At 47.0% G+C, this 13,823-nt stretch overlaps 1 protein-coding gene across 15 annotated transcripts in view; it reads left to right on the top strand.

Annotated features, from left to right (window-relative positions):
- CELF1 (CUGBP Elav-like family member 1) overlaps window positions 1-13,075 on the top strand; it is a 75,530-nt gene extending 62,455 nt beyond the window's left edge. For 11 of the 15 annotated variants that reach the window (XM_045039277.1, XM_019812410.3, XM_019812412.3 and 8 more), the window contains 6 exons: window positions 517-592; window positions 2,099-2,227; window positions 2,568-2,678; window positions 3,346-3,531; window positions 5,973-6,116; window positions 6,508-13,075. In XM_045039277.1, the coding sequence (XP_044895212.1) occupies window positions 517-592; window positions 2,099-2,227; window positions 2,568-2,678; window positions 3,346-3,531; window positions 5,973-6,116; window positions 6,508-6,635 (774 nt within the window). In that variant the 3' untranslated portion in view covers window positions 6,636-13,075. The remainder of the gene's footprint in view (window positions 1-516; window positions 593-2,098; window positions 2,228-2,567; window positions 2,679-3,345; window positions 3,532-5,972; window positions 6,117-6,507) is intronic. The other 4 variants (XM_045039272.1, XM_023239830.2, XM_023239827.2 and 1 more) reach the window with 3 other exon arrangements.
- Window positions 13,076-13,823: the final 748 nt, after the last annotated feature.

The raw sequence follows: 13,823 nt of genomic DNA, 5'->3' as shown, positions 1-13,823 counted from the left end.
TCCGTTGTCGCCACTAAAGAATGACTCCAAGAAATACCCTGAAATGGTTTAGATTTGATATTTAAAATAATAGTAGTGTGAAGTAGAAATTGAGTGCCTAGGTGGGAACAATCTGCAAAATAAGATGTGTGTGGAATGAACTAAGAACTTGGGAGCGAGGAACTAGACGTGGCAGTCCTCCATCTGCAGACTCTCATTGCAGTGGATTGCATAGCTGAGCTTGGTTCTCTGCTCGACTTCTGTCCTCTGCTGTGCTGCCTTTCTGTTGCCCAGGGACTTGAGCTTGGTCAGTACTCAGTGACTGTAAATGTCTTCTGGGCCAGGGCTTTAGCTGTGTCGTATTGTCCTGTGCTGTCATAAGCCTCATGTTTCTGTTGTGTTGGCTTGGGTTCTTGTCTTCAACTCTCTTCTCTCTGGGGGCCTCTGCACTCTCGCTTTGCTGTGCTGTAGAGTTATCCCAGATGCAGAACCAGCCCTCACTCTCACTCTTGTTCTGTTTTTTGGTGTAATGTCTAGCTTTATTTGCAGCTCCTTCAGCAGACTGCCTCCTCTGGGAACCTCAACACCCTGAGCAGCCTCCACCCAATGGGAGGTAAGTGTTATGCTGCTGTGGAGGAGCAGCAGCCACCAGGCCACCAGACCCAGCTAACAACAGTCTGAGAGTTTTGCACCGTTTGTACAGAAAACAAATGTTTTCCCACTCATTACATAAACCCAACGCAAGATGCACATCCCAGAACTCAACCGCCTTGTCTCTAGAAGGTGGCTCTGTTAGTTGCTGATGCAAGATTGCTTTGGGGTTGTCTGATACTCCCACCCCTTTAAGTCTCTATTGAGGAGGAAGATGGGAAAAGAGATGTTAGCATGTGTGGGCTATCTGAGGCCGTTTTGATAAGGAGAAGATTGCAGGAACTCTTTATTTCCACAATAACGTGACTTTTCCAGTGAATCTGTAAAGTCTAATAAGAAATCCATGCAAATGACTTACCCAGAAACTGCTGAAATCTAGGCAGTTAATTTACCTCTGTGTCTTATACATGTTAATTTCTTAGGTGAATTACCTTTTGTTGCTGTTAACACGCATAGAAAACTTAATTGACAAATATCCGAGTTGATGACAAAATGGGGCTCCACAGACAAAAGTAGGGCCATCAGACAAGTTAGTGGAGGTAGGGAGTGGAGCAGTCCCAGGGCCTCTGCCCCTAACCCTTCTGCAGTGGGCGAAGGCCCAGCAAGTGTATTTGAGAAAGGGGTAGTCTTAGGTGAACTGCATTTTAGTGTGTGAGAAATTTTGATAGTGGTTCACTTTGTCTTAGGGACCTGGAGTTTGGTACGTTTTTCGAAAGTTGCTAAGTTTTTGGAAATCTCTGTTGTAGTTTCGTTTTTTATTCTTCCTAACTCTCCCCGCAAACCACTTCCCATCTGCTTTTCCATGGTCCAATAAATGGTTTGCAACACACTGTCGGTGCAGTTCAGATTTCTTGTTCCTTTTAACTGTTGCTTGGATTCTACTTGGAGGTGTCCCCCCGCCCCCCCGCATTGTTTTTCTCTCTCTTCTTTCTGATGAGTAATCTGCTATTAAAGTGGTGGTTTTTCCTTAGTCTTTCTCCTGTTGCTGTTCTCACATGTATTCCCCTCCTGTCATTCCTCCTTTGGCCACCTGAATCCTGCTGCATTTTCTGCCTGTCCACCTCCGCTGGAAAGAGCAAATCCCCCATAAAGTGGGAGCGAGGGGCTCAGATGCAGTCCTGCTCTGTGCCATAGGTTTTGTCATTTGTTGTTCTCTTGGACACCTGGTGTGATGGTAGACCACAGACCTAACCCTCTCCTGGTTTCCTAATTGCCAGTCCCTGTTGTGAATGTTCACTTGGGGTGTCATGCTGTTGGATTAGATATCTCTTCTCTGAGGAAATGATGTCAAGTTTCTTAATGAATTGAGTGATACCTGAATCTTTTTTGGAGCCTTGTAGTATTACTTGTAAGGTTTATCTAGAAGAGGTCCTTTTGGGACCAGCCTTCGCCAGTGTGTGCGGTCATTGCTGGAGTGGTTACGAGGAACCTTTATCTGCTGGCTGATCTCTTGCTTTGGATGTTGCAGGGTTAAATGCAATGCAGTTACAGAATTTGGCTGCCCTAGCTGCTGCAGCTAGTGCAGCTCAGAACACACCAAGTGGTACCAATGCTCTCACTACATCCAGCAGCCCCCTCAGCGTACTCACCAGTTCAGGTAAGCGTGTCACCGGAACCCAGTGTGCCTTGTGCAGAATCCCAAGAGAGGGGTCTGTCATTCTGGAGAGTGGTTAACATCCCTTTCCAAAGGGGTCAAGATTATGAACAGTTAATTTTCAAATGTCGTCTTGTGACTTAAGAGAAATCTCACAGTTTTGAGTTTGTTGTAACTGTCATTTCATTTGACTCTGTGTCCCGCAGTGACAGTTACCAGAATCAGTAACTGAAAACCTCTTTATGAAGAGAATACTTGAGTAGTATTACTCTTGTGCTTTGGTTCCTGTTGACATGAGGAGCACGTGTTGGCTCAAGTTTAACACTTGGGTTTCTGGTCACAGGGTCCTCACCGAGCTCCAGCAGCAGCAGCTCTGTCAACCCCATCGCCTCCCTTGGAGCCCTGCAGACATTAGCTGGAGCAACGGCAGGCCTCAACGTCAGCTCTTTGGCAGGTGAGAGACAGCCCCTGGATGCCATTCTTTGTTCAGGTAGCACATCTTAGGGTCCCCAGTGGAATGAACAAGGTGGCCCGGTGAAGTTAGGAATAATGGTGGGATTTCAAGTCAGACCTGAGTTAAATCCCACCTCTGCTCCTTAACTAGCTATAACCTTATACCCCCTTTCTAAGGTCATTTTCTCATCTGTGAAGTGGGAATAGAATACTTTGAGGGCTGTGAAGTAAATGAAAACATAGGTAAAGTGCTGAGCTCATGGCTTAGCACAGTGTCAGGCACATAGAATTTGCTGCTATTTTGATGATAGGGTTTACCCACATCTTGTCGTAAACCACACACACCCCTTTTAGTCTCCAAATATGGGATGCTTATTTTGCCACATTCCAGCTTTGTGAGAAAGTAGCAGAAAGCCAGAGAGAAAATGGAGCAGGTCATGTGTAAGTGTTGTCATGTCTCACACAGGTAGGAAGAATGTAATGGGGAGAGCCACACCTGCGTGTGGCATTTTTTAATGTTCCCATTGGCAGTAAGGCCTGGTGAGTGTCCTGAGACCTGACCAGTCAGGGAGAAGCTGAGAGAGAGATAAAAGGGAAAACCTTGGAGTTGTGTTTGGTGTCAGTCAAGTCTTCCCAATATGTTAATCCTGCTCTTCCCCACAACCAAGGGATGGCTGCTTTAAATGGTGGCCTGGGCAGCAGTGGCCTTTCCAACGGCACCGGGAGCACCATGGAGGCCCTGACGCAGGCCTACTCGGGAATCCAGCAATATGCTGCCGCGGCACTCCCTACTCTGTACAACCAGAACCTGTTGACACAGCAGAGTATCGGTGCTGCTGGAAGCCAGAAGGAAGGTGAGTGCGGAAGGACGACGAGGGGGTCGCTCTCCCCGCAGGCGGAGCTGAAGGCAGGCCAGAGGCCAGGAGGATCGTTGAGGTGGTCAGATCAGTGCTTTTCTTTGGCAGTGTCAAGGGTAGACTGAGAAGTTCTGTGCTGAGAAGTGTGCTCTGCTTTGGGACTGTTCTCTGGATGTGGCTCGCATGAGAACCTGTGTTTGCCCTCCTGTAATCTGGCTGCAGGTTTTATTTTTTTTTATTTTTTATTTTTTTTATTATTTTTTATTTTTTTAATTTTTTTTGGCTGCAGGTTTTAGATGAAGAAGCATACTGACCTTACCGTGTGACAGTATTTTGACAATCTGTCTTTGTTAGGAAGTCATCTTTGTGGATTATAAATTTCTCAGAGGATATCTTCTGTCAAGGTGTCCCTTTTAAGCTCTCTTACTTGGCATTTTCCTCATTTTCTGATCTGTGCTTTTCCTAATTAACGAGGCACTGAAGGTGACGGGACAGAAAATTATGGCCCGTGGGTTGATGGATTGGGAAGTGTGTGCTGTGGCATAAATGGGATTAAATTCAGGAGAGACTTTTCTAGGCAGAAAGAGGCGTGAAGGTGGTTTGTATCAATAGAAAGTCCTGCTGACACCTCTGTGCTCATACTTGACTGGATTTCTGCAGCCCAAAGCTGGCAAGGTTTAAGCACTGATGTGGGGAAAAGACACATAGCCTCTCTCGCCATGGCAGCAAGGACTCCTGGTACGGTGCATCCTCACCTGCTCTGAATCAAGATGCTTCTGTACCTAGGATATGGTAGTGGAGGAACTGGAAGAACTGTGGAGATGGACAGTATAAAGCAGGAAAAGCATGAGGTGTTCCATATGGTGCTCTGAAGACTGATGAATGGGAAAGAGGGATGGGGAGCACCAGAGGCACAGCATTTTGTGTAGAATGGTCAGAGAAGGTCTCTCACTTGCTGTTTAATCAGAGACCTGAGGAAGTAAGCTAGCAGTGCATACATCTAGAGGAGGAAGGGTAATGCGGGCAGAGGAACACCTCTGTTTCATCAGTGCAAAGGCCCTGATGCAGTAGTGTTCTGTAATGTGTTTGGTGACAGCAGGGAGGCTGGGTGGCTGGAGAATGGCTGGACTGCAGTTATAATAAGTTGCCTTTGGTTAGAAAGTCATTGAGTGTAAATGGTTGGAAGAAGAAAGCACATTCTGGTTTTGAGCTCAGAGTTAATCATAGATACCTTTTTCTTTTTTCTTTTTAAATGTTACTTTTTTTAAATTATTTTTTTATGTTTTTGAGAGAGAAAGAGACAGAACGTGAGCAGAGGGGTGGCACAGAGAGAGAAATTAGAAATACAGAATCTGAAGCAGGCTTCAGACTCTGAGCTGTCAGCACAGAGCCCGACGCAGGCTCAAACCCACAAGCTGTGAGATCATGACCTGAGCCAAAGTTGGACACCTAAGAGGGAGAGAGAGTGTGCACACGTGGGAAAAGGGCGGACAAAGAGGGGCACAGAGAATCCTAAGTGGGCTCTGTGCTGACAGCTGAGACCCTGATGCGGCGCTCCAACTCATGAACCGTGAGATCATGACCGGAATGGAAGTCAGATGCCTAACTGACTGAGCTACCCAGGTGCTCCAGTCATAGGCACTTTTTAAAATGTAATTTCTTTTTATTGAGGTATACTATACATGTGGTAAAATTCACCCTTTGGGGAGCATACAGCTCTGTGAGCTTTGATAAATGCATACAGTCATGTAACCACCTTTACAGATGGAGAATGTTTCCATTGCTCCCCCCACCCCCGCAATTCCCTCATGTCCCTTAGTCATTCCCGGCCCCCACCTCCTGCCTCACAACTGCCAATCTCTCTTTGCTGTCCTGATACTTTCTAGCACAGTTTGGAAACCTGTTATGTTTATAATCTCTCTCTACTTCTTTTTCTGTGTTTCTGTACAAGCCTTTAGTCTCCAGTTTTATTGCACCACACGCAAGTCTGCCTAGTTTATTGTCTCAGCACTTGCTCTTCCCACAGGGTCAAATCCTAACACGCCTTAGTGGGAAGGAGTCTGTTTCAGTGATTGCCCTTTAGTTCCTGTTTCGTATTTGGAGAATCTGTAGTTCTCCAAATGAATTCGTGTGTTGGGACACAGACTGTTTTAATGCAGATAGAAATGAGAAGCAGTGGGGGGTAAGTTTGACACTGATACTGAAGGCCTTTTTTTTTTCTTCTAAATGTGTATTTTTGAGAAAGAGGGAATGCGAGTAAGAGTGGGAGAGGGGCAGAGAAAGGGAGAGAGAGATTTCCAGGCAGGCTCTGTGCTGATAGCGGATCCCATGACCCTGGGATCATGACCTGAGCAAAAACCAAGAGTCGGACCCTCAGCCAACTGAGCCACCCAGGGGCCCCAACACTGATGCCTTTTCGATCACTGGGTATTTTGAAGGTCCAGAGGGAGCCAACCTGTTCATCTACCACCTGCCCCAGGAGTTTGGAGATCAGGACCTGCTGCAGATGTTTATGCCCTTTGGGAATGTCGTGTCTGCCAAGGTTTTCATAGACAAGCAGACAAACCTGAGCAAGTGTTTTGGTATGTTGGCTTCTCTTTTGGTGTCGGGAGGGTTAAGTGCCTTTACCACTGAGAACAAAAAGGGTCTGAAAGCAGGAAGAGCAGGGTTTGAATTGGGTTACCATTTAACTCAACCTTGGGCAGATCAATTTTTTTATTGCTGTTTATGGATGATGGATTTGTACCCATACTGTTGCTCCGGAAGTAAAAATAATGTATGGAAATAGTTGGTCAGAAAACTTAAAAGTGCCATGTAGAAGTCAAGTGGTACTGTCGGGAATCTAATTTGTTTCATGTGATACAATTTCCAGAATTCTTGTCCCTGCTGAGAAATTTGGGATTTGAGACTATGCTCATAAGATATCTCTTGGCTCATCATGTCATTCACCCAGGTTTCTGCTTGGATACACAGGTTTTGTAAGTTACGACAATCCTGTTTCGGCTCAAGCTGCCATCCAGTCCATGAACGGCTTTCAGATTGGAATGAAGCGGCTTAAAGTGCAGCTCAAACGTTCGAAGAATGACAGCAAGCCCTACTGAGCGTGCTCCCCTCTGAGACTGGAGTGAGAGGGTCTTCTGGTAAGTGGGGGAGGAGCACCCTTAATGATTCGAAGCCCTAAGGCTGTGTGTTGACAGCCCTGGACCCTGATCCCTGCCACTCTCGCAGGCACAGCTTGCCCCGAAGACTCGGCTACTGCCTTCTGTGGGAGTTTCGCTTCGTACAGAGGACGAGTTTGTGCTTTGGTTTCCAGTGTTTTACTTTGGAGTTTAGGTGCCATATCCTGAGTTTTTTTCTTTATTTAAAGTTTGCTGTGTTTGTAACCAGTGTGTGTTGAGAAGGACCAACATCAAACCGCCCTGGGGGGAGGAGGGGGAATGGAGAAGCATTAAAAAAGATCAGACCTTTCCCCACACTACCCCAAGAGAGGACTGAGTGAAACCAAAAATTGACCCCAGAATCTCCCTGAGTGCGAGAGTGGGTGAAATGAGAACTGGTGCCCAAGAGCCTTGGGGGCGGCGGGGGGGGGGGGAGGGCAGAGGCGAGGCTGGCTTTGGAGGTGAGGACAGTGATCCACACCCAATGGCCCCAGGAGCCAGAGGCTGAAGTGCCTCCATAGCTATCTTCTGGGGAGTTATTGAGTTCTTGCCACCTGTTTTTCAGATTCTTGTGCAGAATTTCTGCTGCTCTTTCCCAAGAAGGGGAAGACAGTTCTGTGGAAATAAAGCATTTGTTAAATTAGCTTGACATAGGCAACCTGCAGGGAGACATCACCCATTACCGGCTTTTCCAGCCACCCATTGGTGTTGGATTGGCTCCGGCTGGCTGATGGCTGTTAAGGAGAAGCAGCCAGTCAAAAAGATCGTTTTTAGTTTATTTCAACACCACATTGTTAGACCACGGCCCATTTCTAATAGGTCCCTTTAAACAAGGTCTCTAGGCAAGACACTGTCTGGTTTCCTTCCTTGTAGTTGACCACAGCAGAGTGTCAGTTCCATCCCAAGCCACAGTTTTCTCATGAGGGTAGATCTAAGAAGAGCTTACAGTATCTAGCTTGAAGGGGGCACCTCTCCTGAGCAGAGTGATCAAAAGCCATTGAATTGGGGCGGGGGGGGAGCCTTCTTCTTGGTGTACCTGAATCAGAAGGCACCTTTAAGCCAGAGTGCTGCATTTGTCAGCGGCCAGCACTTATCCGTAAAAGGATGAGAAATCTTTGCTTGCCTCTGTGGTTGAGGGATCCCAGATGTGGTATTCCTGCCCTCCCTCCGCCGCCCCCCCAAGACAGGCCCCTCTTCTAACCACTCCAGCCCCTTCTGCTCTTGGGGACAGAGGAGACAACAGGACGTTTACAGCCTCCATATGGATTTAGTGTTCATTTACCTCAGTATTACCATGTTCATTTTTGTCCTCATGCTTACAGTTAGCTCCCTGCTGCCTCCCACAGGCATCACTGCGGCTCTTGCCTGTGACCCACACAGCCTTTGGGCCCTTCCTCTGCTCCAAGAAATGCTGTGGGGCTGGAGAGCCAGAAAGGACGCGCTGTTGGGAATGTGCACCTGGGCAGAGGTAGCCCTGTTGGGATATGACTCTTAGCCAAGGCCAGGGACAGGGTCCCTGGGATCTTAAGCCTCACAAACATCGGTCCTGACCCCTAACAGCAGAGTTGAGATTAAAGGGGTTGCCTTGGTATTAAGTCAGATGGGGACTCTCTCCTTGTCATGCTGTCCCTTTGGGTCACAGACAGGGATTGACCGTCTTGCTGTTGTACAGATAGTTTGGTGGTGTTGGATTATCCCATTGAAGCAGGGACAGCTGTTCCCTTCTCATAGTGATAACTTGGGTCTGTTGTCCTCTAAGAAACGTGAAACATACTTCTTAAGCTGAACCACGTAAACTTGAATTCCGTGCACTGGGAGAAATGTGTCCTGTGTTTCAAGGATAAAACTGTTCCAAAGGCTTCCAGGGTCATGATGGGATTTTTTAAATAAATGCAAAAAATAAAAATAAAAAAGAAAAAAGAAAAAAAGAAAAAAATGCTAGGTTGGGGAGGCGCTGTTCTGAATCCCAACCGGCTGGAACCAAGAATGTCGTTTCTATTTTTATAGAAGTTTTATACAGCTCCGGGGTGGAGAATATTTATTACCTAAATTATATCTCTGGAAAAGGCCAGGATTTTGTAGAATCCAGAATGTGATTGTTGTACACACAGGGTGCTGTGTATGATTGAAACTACTGACTCTCTGTGGCCCGTTTGCAGCCCAGCTAATAATCTGCCAGAGGGGAAGGAGTTAATGCTGTGAATTGGCGGAGGAGAGAGCTGTGCTCCCCAGGGTGCTGCCGGTGCTGTGATAGCTGACCTTCTGTTCTGTCTTCCTCCTTGGCCATTATGGGGTTTTCCAAAGCCCAGAACTCCACTCCCTCCCTACTTTCTCTCCCATCCCCCTCCTCCCCCATTTCACAATTATTTGTCCATGGATTTGTCCTGGGCTCCGGGACCTTCTGAAATGCCTTTTTGAATAATATGAAAGGCAAAGGTGCAGTCAGCCCACCTTTGATAGCAGACCCAGAGGTTTCATACCTGCTTGTGAGTTCTCTTTTCTAAAAGGAGCATGTGCCACAGCAGGGCACTGGGCTGCCACAGCGGCCAGCTGGTGAGACCAGGCACTTCTCTCTGTTCTCCTCTCTCCTGCCCAGCGAGTGAGCACAGTAGCACTGCCCTTGAGCACAGTTCTCTCCCCAGGCCAAAGATGGTTTGTGAAGAAGCTGCTCCCCTATAAGTCTCACAGTGTGGAAGGGTTCAGTTCGGAGAGTGGAGACTAGCAGTCGAGTCTTAAGCAATCCTTTTCTGTTGTGTGGGGGTTTCACTTACATAAATGTGTTTTCTGCTATAGTTTTGTTTCTTACTTGGGTTTTATCATGAAATTGATTTGCCTTGAATGCAGCCAGACACTGTCTCCTGGGTCCCACATGAGTGGCCAGGGCCTGTGTGGAAACTAAAAGCTTGGATTTCTGGAAACAAAAGGCCATCCCTGTAGAATTGAGGAGAAATCCTGGCCCTCTCCCCTAGAGAGTTCCCCCACCCCAGCCATGGTCTTCTATTTTCTCCTGGGTTTGAGGAGTGGGGAGGCTGCACCTCTGCTCCACCAGAGAGACCTTACCTTCTTCCTGGGACGAGTTGGGGCGCCTCGGGAAATCCAAGCCTTAGGTTCCCTTCTGTCTCTGGCAGTTGGATGTTTTCTTGGTGTCCTCCATGTCCTTTTTGACTTTTCCCTGTGTCCATTGTTAGCATGTGCAAAAGTTCCCTGTCATTACCCAGCCCCCGCCCCGCCCGCCTCCTCATTTCAGGGCTGTACACAGTGAGTGTTCCTTTTCTCTCTCTCTCTGTTTGGATGTATTGCTCTGTGTAACTCAGTGGGTCTCCCTCTTTCTGGTTTGTTTTTTTTTCTAGATTCCTGCCGTTTGTTCATCGTTGTGCCTAAAGCATGTCGATGTGGCGTCAAGTACATCGTCCAAATCCCTGTCTCTTCAGCTTCTCTGATGCTTGAACTCTCACCTTTGACCTTGTGTTGACCTTTGATGCTGACGTGTATTTTTATTATGTTTGTTTCTTTCTTTGTTATTTCTTTTTTTCTTTTCCTTTTTTTTTTCTTTTGTGCTGCCAAATTGGTTTTGCTAGAACGACTGCTGAAGGGGAAATATTTAAACTTGCATTTGAATATAAAAAAATCTATTTTTCTAGAACTTCATAAGATAACCACTTGATTTTGTGATTCCAATTCTTTGTAACTGTCTTCAGAGCAGCCCTACTAGCACATACCGCGTGGTGTTTGTATTTCTGTGAACACACAGCCAGTCCGTTTCTAGGCTTTGTTTCTCTGTGTGCTTAGTTTTAAAGACAACTTTGAAGTAAACAATGAAATAAAAGATGTCACTAAAACCTTTGAGGCTCCTGAGCACATTTTGCTGATATAGTTTGTGGGGCTTGAGGAGACCGCATGTGTTCTTTTTGTTTTTCTGAGTTCTCAACTGCAGAAAACACCTGAACCCCTTTCCTTTTTGACCGCAGGCTGCAATTTGGGCCCCAGCCAGCCCTTTTTCTTTTTCTTTTGTGGTTCTTCCCTGTAGTGACCCTGCAGGGAGCCTTCAAATCCCTCTGGCCCCTTCCCCTCAGCCCCGCTGTGCCCGCCTCCATGCTTGTTCCTACAGTCTCCACAGCAAAATGTGATGCTTTGATTTTTTTTGTTTTTGTATTGTTTTTGTGTTTTTTTGTTTTGAATTTTTTCCTTTCCTACTAAGATTATGCCCAGAAAAAACAAGTTTTGCATGTTTCCTGCTGTTTCTTCACACCTTCGTATATATCACCTTCACCTCTCTGTTTTCTATAGTTTGTGCAAAAACTGACCGATTTAAAAGGGTTTCAAAGAAGCTGTTTTAAATTGTTGTGGGGTTGATTATTTTTTTCAAGATTGTATTGTTTTATTTTGAAGTGGCAACTTTCTCCTCTATTGCCCTTAGAGCGTTTGCCTGTGCACTTAGACTGTCACCTCATGTGGCCTCCAGGCCTCAGCATTGGGGGGGGGGGGTGGGGGGGGAAGGCGGAAGCTGGCTGCTCTGCTCAGAGATGGGTGGGAAGGGGGCCTGGACAGGCACGAGGAGCAGAGATAGAACCCAGAAGGTGGCCGCGGGTGGGCAAGAGGTTCAGCGCATTAGGGGTAGTGAGTGTCCCTCAGCCCCGAAGAAGGAGGGTGCTCTTAACCACTCGGAGGAGGCCATCCATGCACTAAGCGGCAATATACCTGCCAGCGCTTTTCCTAGGTGACAAGCACAATACTACAGTCTTCACACTGTTTACAGCCCTGGGCACCAACTACCCCACACTGGCTCTTCACCACAGCTCTGCTCTTGCTTAGCTTAGTGGGGTGGGGGTGAGGGCAGGGATTTGTTGTTTTTGTTTTTGTTTTTGTTTTTGTTTTAATTGGGTGAAGAGCCAAATAGCTACTGTCCCTGGGTGCCAGGCAAGCCAGTTCCTTGGTTCCCTGAGGGGAACTTGCTCTCCTCTCTTGTGGCACCATCCAGCCTCAGGGTCTTAGGGACTTGAGTAAGAATGTGAATGGCGGAGGGAGAGGCCAGAGGAGACTAGAGGTCACGGGATGGATCTGTGGAGGTAAGAGGTTGCAGAGGGAGGAGTTTGTGATAGATTCCACCCAGACCTAAGCTGCTGGCGGGTGGGAGAGCTGGGAAGTAGGATTGTCCAGGGAATGGTGAAGAGGGGTAGCCGAGGGACGGTGGGGGGGGGGGGAGGGGGGTGGGGAAGGTAGAAGCACTGTTAGCGTCATCCATGCAGGGGTTGATGAAGGAAGGGGTCCTGGCAGAGTTTCTTCTGTGGGACCCGGCGGGTTGCCTAGTATTATGCTTGAGGCCACTCTTACTAGGAGGAAAGGGCGGCCAAATGGAGGCCCAGTGTATGGTAGGCTGCTTAATTTCCTGGAAGGGGTGATTGGATGGAAAGAGGCCAGGAACCCCAGCCTGAGCGAGACTGCCGTGCACCCCACAGTCTGACTGCACAGAGCCGCCTCTGTTGGCAGAAGGCGCCGAGGCTCCCCTTCCTGTGTATTCAGAATCCGTGTTTGCCAATACATTTTGCTTTCAATTCCAAGAGGAGCTCTGGGAAAACCTGTGGATAAAACCAAATGCCAAACGTTGGACGTTGTTTCCTTTTCCTTTTCTCTCTCTGATTGTTTTAATTGTTCTGTGGTGGTTTTAATGGATTTGAGACCCTGGAGCGGCAGCTGCCTTTCTGATTTCCAGCTGCTTTTTGTGAATAATTTAAAAAGAAAAAAAAAAAAGAAACTTTACATTTTGGAGACAAACCTGTGTGAGTTTTTTATTGGTACAAACGTTGTATTTAACACTAGGGGTTTTGTACAGTTTTTTGCCTTTTCTACTAGAAAACAATGTAAAGTGATTTCACAATGTGAAGAGAAAAAAAATTGCCACTATGACCAAACGCACAGTCTGTTCTGCAGCAACAACGGGATTCAATCAACTCAAAGTCGTGATTCAGCCGTAGAAATGCTTTTCCTTTACCTTGTTTGAGCTTTCCTTTCTTTCCTGTTTTGATTTGCAAAAGAAAATGTCTTTTCTGTGTGAACTTGTGTTGTACTATGTAGAAAATTATGGATTTTACTTTAATGGTTTAAAAAAAAAAAAAAGGGCAAGAAGAGCCTTTGTCGCTTTTCTGACCTGATCACAGAGTTTGTGTAGTGGATTAAAAAAGAAAAAAAAAATTGTTACAAGTTTGGAGCAAGGGAGTATGTGTTTAAAAGGAATCTCCTTCCTTTTTTTGTGTGTTTTTCCTTTTGTCCCAACGGGGAACCTAAATCTGTTTTAATTGCACAGACACACGGACAAAAAGTCATTTTGTATCTGCCAAGTGTGGTACCTTCCTTTGTTTATTTGCTATTAAACTGTTTGAGAAGAATTGACGTTGTCTTCAGAGTTATTATTGATTGTTGGGGTGGTCAGTGGGGTCCTTGGGGCTGGTGGGGATGGTGACGTTCCTGAAGAATGGGTAGGTACCCCAATAAGGTTTTGTTTTGATGTGCCTGTTTCATGGAACTGAACTCACCAAAGGCTCCTGAAAGAACATAACTTCTCCCCAGAAAACTACCTTCTCCATTATTCCGTATTCTTCCGCAACATTCCTGCTGATACAGGAGCATCTTCATGGATGTGAGGGCGATCTGGCTGCGACATCTGTCACCCCGTTGATCGCCAGGGTTGATGCGGCTGATCTGGCTGGCCAGGCGGGTGTCCCCTTCCTCCCTCACCGTTCCGTGTGCGTCCCTCCCGAAGCTGCGCACTCTATTGAAGAGGACGGCCTTCCCCAATAGAGGAGGACCGTTCTTCGGTCAAGGGTATGCGGGTAGCTGTGCTCCCCTGCTAGAGCCTCCAAACAAGCTCTCAGGAACATCTTCAAACTTTTGTGTAAATGTTAATTTTTGTGCTGCTTCCATTTCTAGTAGCGGCTGCCACGCTGCAGAATTGGCTAGACCAATGAGTGCAGATCCCCTCTCTGGGCTGTGGAGTTTTCCTGCGCACCAGGGAGGCAGCCAACCAGCACCGAGTCCCAGAACAGGAGACCCGTACTGTCTGGGCCTTTAATGCTCCACCACAAAGTGATTCAGCTCCTGTCCCCTTCATTCTGACCTCGGAACAAGGTCACAGAA

This window comes from Felis catus, chromosome D1 (assembly GCF_018350175.1).
Source record: "Felis catus isolate Fca126 chromosome D1, F.catus_Fca126_mat1.0, whole genome shotgun sequence".
Classification (NCBI taxonomy): domain Eukaryota; kingdom Metazoa; phylum Chordata; class Mammalia; order Carnivora; family Felidae; genus Felis; species Felis catus.
This window is presented reverse-complemented; position numbering and strand designations above follow the sequence as displayed.